Here is a 12,500-nt window from a genome sequence, read left to right as displayed (position 1 = left end):
TGTTTCACTATAAAACTGATTTTGAAAGCGGAGACATTAAAAGTAGGTCTTTCAAAAACACGAATCTTATTGCTATTGGATGGCTGGCGCACTACAAATAACGAATGCAATGGAAGATATCAAATATTACTTCCAAGCATACTTACCCCGCGAGTATGACACATGGTATGATTTCTGCTAATAATCCCACATATATTGCGACTTTATTTCTAAAAATATTATGACTTTAATCTCGTAGTCTTTGATTTTTTTTTTCAATTTGGCACTGAAATGCCGTCATAATTTTGAAGCATTATTTAAGCACTTTATTAAAGTAATTAAAAATTACTTTTTTTCTATTTGCTCTGATTTGTTATGAAAAATTTATTTAATTTATTTGTTTTCTCCCTTGATTTGAAAACATTTGAAAAATCGTTTAATCTTTTTTTATCAGGTAACACCACTTGTTTTATGGATTATATTCTACAACGTCACACAGTAGCTAATGCTAATTAGCTAGCTAATGTTAGCCAATGTTACCAACCTAGCTTCTGCTAACCTGCAGAGCCAATCACAACGACGCCTGTCATTGACTCCTTTCTGATTGGCTGATTGAGAGTTTGGAATCATTTCAGTTGTTTTTTAACACTGAAATACTGACTTTTTTGCATAATATTTTAAATTGATTCTGAACGAGAATTGGTAAATTAATCTTCTTACCAATCAGCATCTCGTACATGATGACGCCCAGACTCCACCAATCACAGAGCTTGTTGTATCCGGTCTGCATGAAGACCTCTGGCGCGATGTAGTCCGGCGTTCCCACCGTGGAGAAGGCCTGAAAGAGGCGGAGCAACATAACGCATCACTTACTGTTCAGATTGAACGGGCTAATGAAGCCGTCGCTAACACTGACCAGCTGCCTCCGGTTTCTCTTCCACGTCTCGGCCTTCCTCTTGGAGTTCATGTGCTGAAACGCTACAAGAAACGCGTGTAAATTACTTAAACTGTCAATTTAAATATAAACATGAATATTAACTAGTAAACTCTATTGGCTTGACAAAGCCAGGTCTGAACATTTAAGCTTAAAGTTTGAAGGTTTTACTCATAGAAAGTCAATAACTAACATGATTCAGCACATTGTTACCCCCTTTAAGTATGTTGCTAACATGAATTAGCACATTTTAACAATATGCTAGCATGTTGTTAACAGGTTTTCTAACATTTTACCAAATGGCTAGCATGTAGCATGTTTGATCATATTGATAGCAGGAATTAGCATGTTGTAAACAGGTTTCCAACATGTTTTACCACAGGGCTAATGTGAATTAGCGTCTTGCTAACCTATTTCTACCATTTTTAACATGGTGCTAGCATGTTTTAACAATATGCCAACAAGAATTAGTATATTGCTAATATGTTTAAGCACAAGCTAGCTTGAATTTCCATGACGTAAACAAGTTAAACATGTTGCTAATATATTTTAACATTATGCAAACAAGAATATGCTAGCATGTCTTTAAAATGTTTAACACATTAACATGTTGTTAACATGTTTCTAATATGTTTAACATGTTACTAACATGAAACATCATGCTGCTATCAATATGCTTGCTAGCATATCTTTAGCATGTCTAGCATGTTGTTATCATGTTTTAACAGTATGCTAGGCAGATTTAACACATGGCTAACATGTTTCTTTCATGTTTAACATGTTTCAACACTAGGTTAGTATGAATCAGAATGTCGTTATCATGTTATCACAAGAACTATCCAGTTGTTTGGATGTTGTAAGACAATGCTTTCATGATTAGCATGTTGCTAAGATATTTAACATATGGCTAACATGAATTAGCACTTTACTAGCATGTTTCTGGCATGATTTAACATGTTTGCTAACAGACTACTAGCATGTTTTAGCATGTTATCGATAGGCTTTGCTCTGTAGGAGCTGTTGTGTAAAAGTTTTAACCCCCTGAATGGAAGTCTATGGGAGTAAGCACTGTTCAGAAGTATTACACAGAAATTCTGTACATCGGATCATTTCGAAAAGAGAATTCCGATTAGCCTGAAGCTTTGTTCACTCACTGAGGTCATTTGATTGGCTGTGCTTCAGGTTGCGGTAAAACTCGGTCCGATGCGCCTTTTTGAGTCCCGTACACAAGCCGAAATCAGACAGCTTGACGTGACCCTGAAACACAAACAAACACACACACAGCTCTCAGCCAATCAGACGCCTCACTGACAGAGAAGTGCAGTGAAAGAAGAAGAGGGCACAGAAAGTGTGTTATTGAGTCACTTCCTGTTCCTGTCAGGGTGTTTGACCTTGGAGTCCAGCAGCAGGTTGTCTGGTTTGATGTCTCGGTGAATGAAGCCCAGCTGATGGATGAAGTCGATGGCCAGAACCGTTTCAGCTATGTAAAACTGCGTCTCCTCCTCCGTCAGCGTGTCCTTCTTCATCAGAAGCGTCATCATGTCTCCTGGAGAACACAAGAGATCGATCAGACTTTGACGTTTCATGTGAAGGAGCAAAAAGGAGGGATTTGGATCCTTGATTCACTGATTCATTGAAAAGAATCAACTCAAATTGTTCTTGTGAATTTGTTCTGAAGAAATGTTTCAAAACAAAATGAAGCAAAGTGAACGTGAAGACACATTTGAAATCTACTGGTTAGTACAAAATGAAGAAGTTGATCACACACTCTCACCTCCGGGCAGGAACTCCATGAGTAAGTAAAGATTGAGTTTGTCCTGAAAACTGTAGAACATTTTCACCACCCATAGACTGTCTGCCTGAACCAAGATGTCCCGCTCCGCTCGGATATGACCCACCTGAAGCAGAAAATAAAATAAAAATAAATAAAATGACAATATAAAAAGTAAATGAAACATTAATAAAAAAAAATTGAAATAAAGTGACAAAAAATGTAATAAATAAAAAATTTAAATGACACAATAAAATAAATAAAAAATTACAACTTAAAAAATAAAATATCCAAATAAAACCGAATATACAAAATGACAGAAATTACATAAAATGCAAAAAATTAAAAACCTAATTTAAAAATAACAAAATATAATAACAACAAAATAAAATGGGATAAAACCACAAAAAGTATATAAAATAATTTAAAATGACAAAATGAAAATTAAATAACAATATTAAATTAATAAAATATGATAAAATCTAATAAAATGGTAAAATAAAACAGAAATTACAAAATAACACAAAATGACATAAAATGTCAATTATATTAATGGCAAAATTACAAAACAAAATATAATTCTATAACAAAAAATAAAATAAAAAGTGAATATTTTTAACAATTGTATTTTAAAAAGAATAAATAACAGCTAACAATCTAATAAAAATAAAACAGCACAAAAATCACAGAATAAAATTAAATAAACAATACTTTTAATTATTTAACATACTTATGTTTGTTCATATTTCTTCCCATTAGCATTATCATTATTTCAGTTGTGGTCTAGAGAAGCTTGTGATCATTCTAACCTGCTCTTTCTGCAGCATGTCAGCTTTGCGAAGAATCTTCATGGCGTAAACATGTCCTGTGTCTTTCTTCTGAACCAGACGCACCTGCAGACAGCAGAAACACATGTATATACTCCATGACACAAACACAGAGATCCATCAGTGTGTCATCAGCGCTCATTATCATAATCACCTCCCCAAACGCTCCTCGTCCAATCACCTTCAGCGACTCGAAGTCGTCCAGACCCAGTCTGGTTCTCTTCAGCCGCAGGAACTCGGTCTCCTTACGAGCGTGTTGGGAGCGGCGCATGCGCTTCTGGAACGCAACATTTACATATATTGCGATATTATTTAATACATTAATTCACACATTCACACCAGGACGATAAATGTGACGTTAACTAACTAAGATAACTAAGTCGATAAAAAGAAGGAATGCTTATAGATATCATTATCACTACAGTCATTGTTACCATATAACTTAGTGTTTTAGTTATGAGATATTTTTATGATTACAGTTATCGTAAAGCATGCATATAGTTGTGTATAGTTGTACAATATAGTTATATTATAGTTATTATTATATTATCTTATATTCATGTTATAGATATTGTTATGATTATATACATAAATATCTATATATCATTATAATGTATTATTATGATTACAGTTATTGTAATAATTACTGTTATTTCATTATAGTTATCGGTACAGATATTGTTATGATGACAGTTATTTTTTTCATTTAGGTTACTGTTTTCATTATGATTACAGTTATCGTTATAGTTAATGTTATTCGAGTTATTGTTATAGATATCGTTATGATTACAGTTATGGCTATTATTATAGTTAGCATTATCATTTATCGTTATACTTATGATTACAGTTATAGTTATTGTTATAATTATCGGTACAGATATTGTTATGATTACAACTACTGTTATCAATATAGTTAACATTATAGATTTTGTTTTGATTATAATTTGTTATAGCCACTGTTATAGATATTGTTATGATTACAGCTATTGTTCTAATTACCGTCATTTCATTATAGTTATTGTTACAGATATTGTTATGGTTACAACTAACATTATTATTATATTTAGCATTATCATTTATTGTTGTACTTATGATTACAGTTATAGTTTGCTGTTATAAGTGTTATCAATATAATTTTCGTTACAGATATTGTTATGATTACAGTTATCGTTATAATTATCGTCACTTTCATTATAGTTATCGTTACAGATATTGTTATGGTTACAACTAACATTATTATTATATTTAGCATTATCATTTATTGTTGTACTTATGATTACAGTTATAGTTACTGTTATAATTGTTATCGTTATAATTATCGGTACAGATATTGTTATGATTACAGTTATCGTTATAATTATCGTCACTTTCATTATAGTTATCGTTACAGATATTGTTATGATTAAAATGATCATTATTATTATATTTAGCATTATCATTTATTGTTGTACTTATGATTACAGTTATAGTTACCATTATAAGTGTTATTGTTATAATTATCTGTACAGATATTATGATTACAGTTATCTTTTTAATTACCGTCATTTCATTATAGTTATCGTTACAAATATTGTCATGATTACAGTTATAATTATTATTATAGTTAGCATTATCATTTATTGTTGTACTTACGATTACATTTATAGTAACCGTTATAATTGTTATCTTTACAATTATCGGTACAGATATTGTTATGATTACAACTACTGATATCATTATAGTTAACATTATAGATTTTGTTATGATTATAATTAATTATAGTCACTGTTATAGATATTGTTATGATTACAGTTATCATTATTATTATAGTTAGCATTATCATTTATTGTTTTACTTATGATTACAGTTATAGTTACTGTTATAATTGTTATTTTTATAATTATAGGTACAGATATTATGATTACAGTTATCATTTTAATTACAGTCATTTCATTATAGTTATTGTTAAAGATATTGTTTTGATTACAGTTATCATTATTATTATAGTTAGCATGATAAATTATTGTTGTACTTACGATTACAGTTATAGTTACTGTTATAATTGTTATTGTTATAATTATTGGTACAGATATTAGGATTACAGTTATCATTCTAATTACCAGCATTTCAGTATAGTTATCATTACAGATATTGTCATGACTACAGTTATCATTATTATTATAGTTAGCATTATCATTTATTGTTAAACTTAAAATTACAGTTATAGTAACCGTTATAATTGTTATCTTTATAATTATCGGTACAGATATTGTTATGATTACAACTACTGTTATCATTATAGTTAACATAGATTTTGTTATGATTATAATTAATTATAGTCACTGTTATAGATATTGTTATGATAATAGTTATCATTATCATTAAAGTTACTATTCGCTTTATGATTACAGTTATCGTTATAGTTAAAATTAACATTTTATTTATTGTTATAAATATTGTAATGAATACATTTGTAGTTATTATGATCAATATACTTAAGATTACCGTTATTGTTATAGATAAAATTAACATATTGTTATGATTACTGTTGTCGTTATTATCGTTTCAGTTATTTTATCATTATGGTTGCTGTTCTTGGTGTGTGTTTGTTACCTCTTCATCAGGCAGTCCTTCCTCATCCATCACCTTTTCCAGTTTTTGCTGTCTGTCAACAGAATGTTACAAATTACAAGATGCAGAAACTACATTATAAACACTGAGTAAATGAGCAACACAGGAAGAGAGTGTTTCACCACAGAGCAATGACGTTACGCTCCACTGACAGAGCACAACACTTTTTAATATCTTTAATATCACACTCTAAGTGTGACTCCAGCAGGTTTTGGGCTGCTGTGGAGAATAACGAGCTCTTTGTGAAGCTGTAACAGTCTTTATTATTGTGTTACTACCTCATTTCCCTCTCCTCGTGTTGTGTTATGAGGTTGCTGTAGAAGTTCTCCAGGGTGACCTTAGCCATGGTCACTCGCTCTTTGGTGTGGTTGCTCATTAACGAGCTGGAGGCGTGGCCTCGGGTCGCCATGGTTACCGGTCTGGAACCAGTTGGGATGCAGATCTGCAGGAGTTTACAAACACAACACGATTTACATGTGCAGTGGAGTCACGTTACACCGGTGTACCATACTACATTCACACAAGGTATTACCATGGTACCATGACTTCACTATGAGAAAAATACTACAATATGAGCTTTTGGAGTCTTTTATACAGCATCTAACACACCCAGCCTCTGCTATATTTGCAGTTCAGTCAGAAAACAGGCTGTCTTTGGCTCTGCGTCAGTCAGACACGTTATGGAAAAGAACAAATGTGGCCATAAAAAACATTTGGCAGAAGTTATTCAGACAGTCTGTTCAGAATCTGCGGTTTTGAAGACAGTTAAGAGAGGAAACTCAGTTTCAGGAACAATAGTACTTAACCAATAATTATTTAACTAACATACTGACATGAAAAAAATAATAAATAAATATATATATATATATATATATATATATATATATATATATATATATATATATATATATATATATATATAATAAAATTCAGTTACAAAATTAGCATAAATTCTAAACATTTTAAACTTCTGTCGCATTCTTTAAGCTTCTATCACATACAGTATTTTGGATAGATAAAGTAAAATGTGAAACACGTGTATGTTTTATAATTATATCCTTACAGAAGTTCAGAACGTATAATTGTGGGATGAGCGATGGGGGGGCGGGGCCACAGCCGTGACGTCAGCGGTGAGCGTTCCTCCAAACACGCTAAACTCAACGATTAAAACGAAATAAAACGCATTAAGGTTGCACCAACTTGACGTAAAGTTCCTCAGAGCTTCTCTCTGGCTCTTGAAGGACGATGTATGTCTCGACACGTTTTCTCTTGGACAACAGACATGAAGCGACTCCCAAAGAAGAAAAAAAGGGGGATTTTTCCAAGTATTTTTTTAAATGTTTTTAGACGCGCTGGGCGAAGAACTGAACGGAGAGACGCGTACGCGTGTGAGACGCGACTTTATCCAGCGACAAAAAGGCGTTATGCACAACTTCTGCGTTTGTCAGACTGATGTGATGACGACTCCAGAAGAAAGACATGAGAAATGAAGCGAAATGAGACGCTCCACCCCTAAAGAGAGAGAGAGAGAGAGATTTCCACACAATTCTATTTTCGCTTTTGTCTAAAGATAAAAAGCTAAAAAAGACGTTTATGCATTTAATATAATGCGTAGATATTTCATAATCTCTACAATGTATGAGAAATGCTAATTTATATAAAAAATAGTATATATATTATATATATATATATATATATATATATATAATTATTTATTTATTATATCTATTCATTAAAAGCAATTACAAAGGTATTAAAAAACAATACATCTCGAAACAAATAATTAAACATAATTAAATATTAAAAAGTAAGTTTATATTAAAACACGTAAATTATATTGTTTTTAATTTTCATAATTGAAATTTAAAAAAAAAAACTGCGTTAAATCGATACTCTTTTAGTCGTCTTCCCAAAAGTAGTTTATTTGTTTGTTTGCACGATTCTTTTCCAGCGCTCGTCCTGCGCTGCGCATCTACGACGCTCTTGAATCACTTCCGTGGATGTATGCGCAATTCCTCGCGTCTACGACAATCCTGACGCGTCCGTGTTGAGCTGCGCCGGAAGTGGCCGGCGGCGTCTCGTTAGCAGGTCGCGCTAACCGGACCGGGACCGGTGGAGTTGACACCGGAGCCGAAGCGTCAGGATTACACCGGGCCGTGCGGCCAGACCGCGCATCCTCTCCGAACCCGGGGTCACCTGCAGTTGGAGGGTGAGTCACGCGGCTGGGAGGTTAAACGATCGAACCGGAGCCGGGCTCGAACCCGGAGACCGACACCTGCGGTTCACCAGTCATCTGACCCGTTAAACCCGGAATAATCGCTGAAACTGACAGATTAATCATTTACTGTTACATAATAATGATCATAATTAACATATTTAGATCAATGTTCATAATTAATATTAATGTTTCAGTAGCGTAACATCTTTTTAAAAAGTATCAGCTCGCTGAATGATAACCATAACCGAATAACGTTACCAACAAGAAACGTCAAAGAATACCATGGTGTTACTATGGTATTTAATCACTGTGAACGAGAGAAATCTGATGTGTTATTCTGATTTTTATTCATAAGTGCATCTGTATTTTGATGTGGCGATTTCTGAATTGTTAAGCAAGCTTAAGAATGTTTAATAATGTTTTGTTGCAGCTGTGAGGAAGCAGGAAGTGACGCGCTTGAAGGGCTTTTGTTTGGGGCCGTGGCCTGTAGGCGTCTTCTAACTCGCGATTGGCGAACAGGTAAAATGATAAGCGTTGTATGTTTTTTTTTCAGTTATAGTGGCATGCGAAAGTTTGTGAACCCCTTGCAGAATCTGTGAATAATTTTAACAAAATAAGATAGATCATACTAAATGCATGCTATTTTTTATTTATTACTGAGTAAGATATTGTACATAAAAGATGTTTGCATATAGTCTACAAGACAAAAAAAATGCTGAAATTATTAAAATAACCCCGTTCAAAAGTTTGTGAACCCTTGGTTCTTAATACTGTGTGTGGTTTCTCAGATGATCCACGACTGTCTTTCTGTTTTGTGATGGTTGTGCATGAGTCCCTTGTTTGTTCTGAACAGTTAAACTGAGAACTGTTCTTCAGAACAATCTTTAAGGTCCTGCAGATTCTTCAGTTTTCCAGCATCTTTGCATATTTGAATCCTTTCCAGCAGCGACTGTAGGGTTTTGAGATCCATCTTTTCACACTGAGGACAATTGAGGCACTCAAACACAACTATTAAAAAAGATTTAAACGTTCACTGATCCTCCAGAAGGAAACACTATGGAATTTGAAGATCAAGGTAAATTGTACTTAATTTGTGTTCCGGGAAACATACAAGTATCTTCAGATGCTTACGAAGGGCAGAACTAAATGGAAAAATATATATATTTCAACAAAATCAGGAAAATCTGGACATCTTCATCTTGTTCAAAAGTTTTCACCCCTTAGCTCTTAATGCATCTTGTTTGAACCAATGTTTTGAATGGGATTATTTCAGCTAGTCTTGTGAACTATATGCAAACATCTTTTATGTACAATATCTTACTCAGGACAGTACTAAATAAAAAAATCACATGCATTTAGTATGATCTCTCTTATTTTGTTAAAGTTATTCACATTTTCACAGATTCCGCAAGGGGTTCCCAAACTTTCGTCAATAAATTAATTTTTTCTTGTTTGAAGGTGTCTAGCCATCCTGCTGTGGCTCTGTGGGCGGAGTCAGGCTCGGACTCGGGCTGTGATTGGCTGAGGGTCATGAGTGGGTTGACGGGGGCTCACTGGCGGCGGGGGGGTGGGGTTGTGGTCCGCGAGCGGGGGCGGGGCGTGGACTCTTCATGCTGGTTGGCCCCCGGGGCCCTGCGGCGTCTGTTCGAGCTGCCGGCACCAGTTCTGTCGCGGCACCAGCTGAAGCGTCTGGAGGAGCACCGCTACAACAGCTCGGGCCGCTCGCTGCTCGAACCCGTCATGCAGCGCTACTGGGAGTGGCTGGTGCACAGGATGCCGCCCTGGATCGCACCCAACCTCATCACCATCGTCGGTTTAGCGACGAACATCTTCACCACGCTAGTGCTGGTGTATTACTGCCCGACCGCCACCGAACAGGTACCACACGCTCGTACTGGCATAAAAACGTGTATTTGTACGATAAACTCATTTATCGGCGTGTGTTTAGGCTCCTCTCTGGGCGTATCTGCTGTGCGCGGTGGGGCTGTTCGTCTATCAGTCGCTGGACGCCATCGATGGGAAACAAGCGCGGCGCACTAACAGCAGTTCACCACTGGGGGAGCTGTTCGACCACGGCTGCGATTCACTCTCCACAGGTGAGCCTCGCACACTTTTAAGGGCTGTTCGCGCAGGATGCACTATTGCGTGGTATGTTCTTTGAGCAGAGTTTTATATGCAAATTAGCTTCCATTAATATTTGTATTTAAAAGCCTTTTAAATATTGTGGTATATCAATAATAATATACATTAAATTTATATTATGTTTAATTTTAATGTATATTAATATAATGCCTATTATACATATGAAATGCTACATATACATTTAAAATTTATGTATGTTTTCAATATAATTGTCTAAAAATATATTGCATTTTGTTTGTAACGTATAAAACGTTATGCAAATGATATATGTACATTTAAATGTTTTTCAATATTACATAACATAAATCATAATGTATGTAAATAAATTCTATATTGAATAATAATAAAGAATATATTAATAACAAATTACATAATGTAATTGTTTATGATTATTGTTTATTTGTTGTGTAAATTCTATATAATGTACATAAAAAGTACAAAAAAACTTTGGGAAGTCGTGGCCTAATGGTTAGAGAGTCGGCCTCCCAATCGAAAGGTTGTGAGTTCGAGTCCCGGGCTGGCAGGAATTGTGGGTGGGGGGAGTGCATGTACAGTTCTCTCTCCACCTTCAATACCACGACTTAGGTGCCCTTGAGCAAGGCATCGAACCCCCAACTGCTCCCCGGGCGCCGCAGCATAAATGGCTGCCCACTGCTCCGGGTGTGTGCTCACAGTGTGTGTGTGTGTGTTCACTGCTCTGTGTGTGTGCATTTCGGATGGGTTAAACGCAGAGCACAAATTCTGAGTATGGGTCACCATACTTGGCTGAAGGTCACGTCACTTTCACTTTCACTTTCACTAAAAATATATAAGTGTATTTATAGTTAATTACATTGTTAATCATAGTGTATGTCCATAAATGATATATATATTCAATATGACAAAATGTATTAATAACAAATCAGTCACAAGTCTCTCTCTCTCTCTCTGTATAATATGTAAATTGTAGATTTTAAAATAAATGTATAATTCATTAATAATGTATACATTCTATATGATGTGCATAAATTATAATATAAAAAACACATTAATTAGGGTTGGGCTAATATTATCAAATTTAAAATAGAATTTATTTAACATTTATTAAGTAATTAATTGTATGTTACATAATGTAACTGTAACTGTTTTCCTAAAATCTATATGTAAAATGTAACAGTTCTACATAATGTACATATAATTCTATTTTATTTCCCATTTGCTTACTAATATTTTTTTTTATTCTTGTTATATTTGCACAATTTGTAATAAAAAAAAAAAATTATGCCAAATGTGAATTATATACTCTTGTGCACATTTTAAATGTTCGTTTGTATTTATAATGATTCATACTATGAAAGCTTTTATATATATTGATGATATATAGTTATATAGTGTTCCTGTGGCTCAGTGGTAGAACATTGCATCAGTAGTGCAGAAGGTCATGGGTTCAATTCCCAGGGAACACACACACTGGTAAATAAAAACAAATGTATCGCCTGAACTGTGGGATGAAGCTTGTTTCTCATTCAGTGTGTTGCTGTCATGATCATCTCAGGGGGTGTGTGTGTGTGTGCGCATGTGCGTGTGTCTGTCAGTGTTTGTGGTTCTGGGCACCAGTATCTCCGTGCAGCTGGGCTCTCACCCCGACTGGATGTTCTTCTGCTGTTTCTCCGGTATGTTCATGTTTTACTGCGCTCACTGGCAGACCTACGTCTCCGGCACGCTGCGCTTCGGCATGTGAGTATACAACACTTCCAATCCATTGGTCATCTCCTCATTAGATTACGGATTATGATTTAAGTACTAACTTAAAGTTTTCTATATTTCTATATTTGTTGTGTCTGTGAGGCATGTATTCACTGAGTTTCGATTCATTTTTGTGAAGCGCTCCTATTCAGACGGAAGAAAGCGCATCATGTTTGTTTCCTTTATTTTATAAAAGCACAACGTTTTGTTGATATTGATAAAATTAGACCCTTTACAGTTACGAATGATTAATTACTCTTACCTTATGAGCAAAAATTACGGCGTATTCACTGA

The 12,500-nt window shown here is 34.6% G+C and overlaps 2 protein-coding genes across 4 annotated transcripts in view; one reads left to right on the top strand and one right to left on the bottom strand.

Moving 5' to 3' along the window:
• stk38b (serine/threonine kinase 38b) overlaps positions 1 to 7,594 on the bottom strand; it is a 12,682-nt gene extending 5,088 nt beyond the window's left edge. For 2 of the 3 annotated variants that reach the window (XM_059543317.1, XM_059543319.1), the window contains exons 1-10: positions 7,185 to 7,594; positions 6,400 to 6,563; positions 6,104 to 6,155; positions 3,666 to 3,788; positions 3,494 to 3,577; positions 2,688 to 2,811; positions 2,305 to 2,459; positions 2,068 to 2,170; positions 896 to 957; positions 700 to 817 (exon numbers count right to left, since the gene is read on the bottom strand). In XM_059543317.1, the coding sequence (XP_059399300.1) occupies positions 700 to 817; positions 896 to 957; positions 2,068 to 2,170; positions 2,305 to 2,459; positions 2,688 to 2,811; positions 3,494 to 3,577; positions 3,666 to 3,788; positions 6,104 to 6,155; positions 6,400 to 6,530 (952 nt within the window). In that variant the 5' untranslated portion in view covers positions 6,531 to 6,563; positions 7,185 to 7,594. The remainder of the gene's footprint in view (positions 1 to 699; positions 818 to 895; positions 958 to 2,067; positions 2,171 to 2,304; positions 2,460 to 2,687; positions 2,812 to 3,493; positions 3,578 to 3,665; positions 3,789 to 6,103; positions 6,156 to 6,399; positions 6,564 to 7,184) is intronic. The other variant, XM_059543318.1, reaches the window with a different exon arrangement.
• Positions 7,595 to 8,086: 492 nt separating this feature from the next.
• The window catches only part of cept1b (choline/ethanolamine phosphotransferase 1b), a 9,205-nt gene continuing 4,791 nt past the window's right edge, over positions 8,087 to 12,500 (top strand). The window contains exons 1-5 of the mRNA XM_059543060.1: positions 8,087 to 8,330; positions 8,770 to 8,858; positions 9,798 to 10,217; positions 10,288 to 10,435; positions 12,056 to 12,197. Coding sequence (XP_059399043.1) covers positions 9,870 to 10,217; positions 10,288 to 10,435; positions 12,056 to 12,197 — 638 coding nt within the window. The 5' untranslated portion in view covers positions 8,087 to 8,330; positions 8,770 to 8,858; positions 9,798 to 9,869. The remainder of the gene's footprint in view (positions 8,331 to 8,769; positions 8,859 to 9,797; positions 10,218 to 10,287; positions 10,436 to 12,055; positions 12,198 to 12,500) is intronic.

Source organism: Carassius carassius, chromosome 48 (assembly GCF_963082965.1).
Source record: "Carassius carassius chromosome 48, fCarCar2.1, whole genome shotgun sequence".
Taxonomy (NCBI): domain Eukaryota; kingdom Metazoa; phylum Chordata; class Actinopteri; order Cypriniformes; family Cyprinidae; genus Carassius; species Carassius carassius.
The sequence above is the reverse complement of the archived record's forward strand: the minus strand, read 5'-3'. Positions and strand labels throughout refer to the sequence as shown.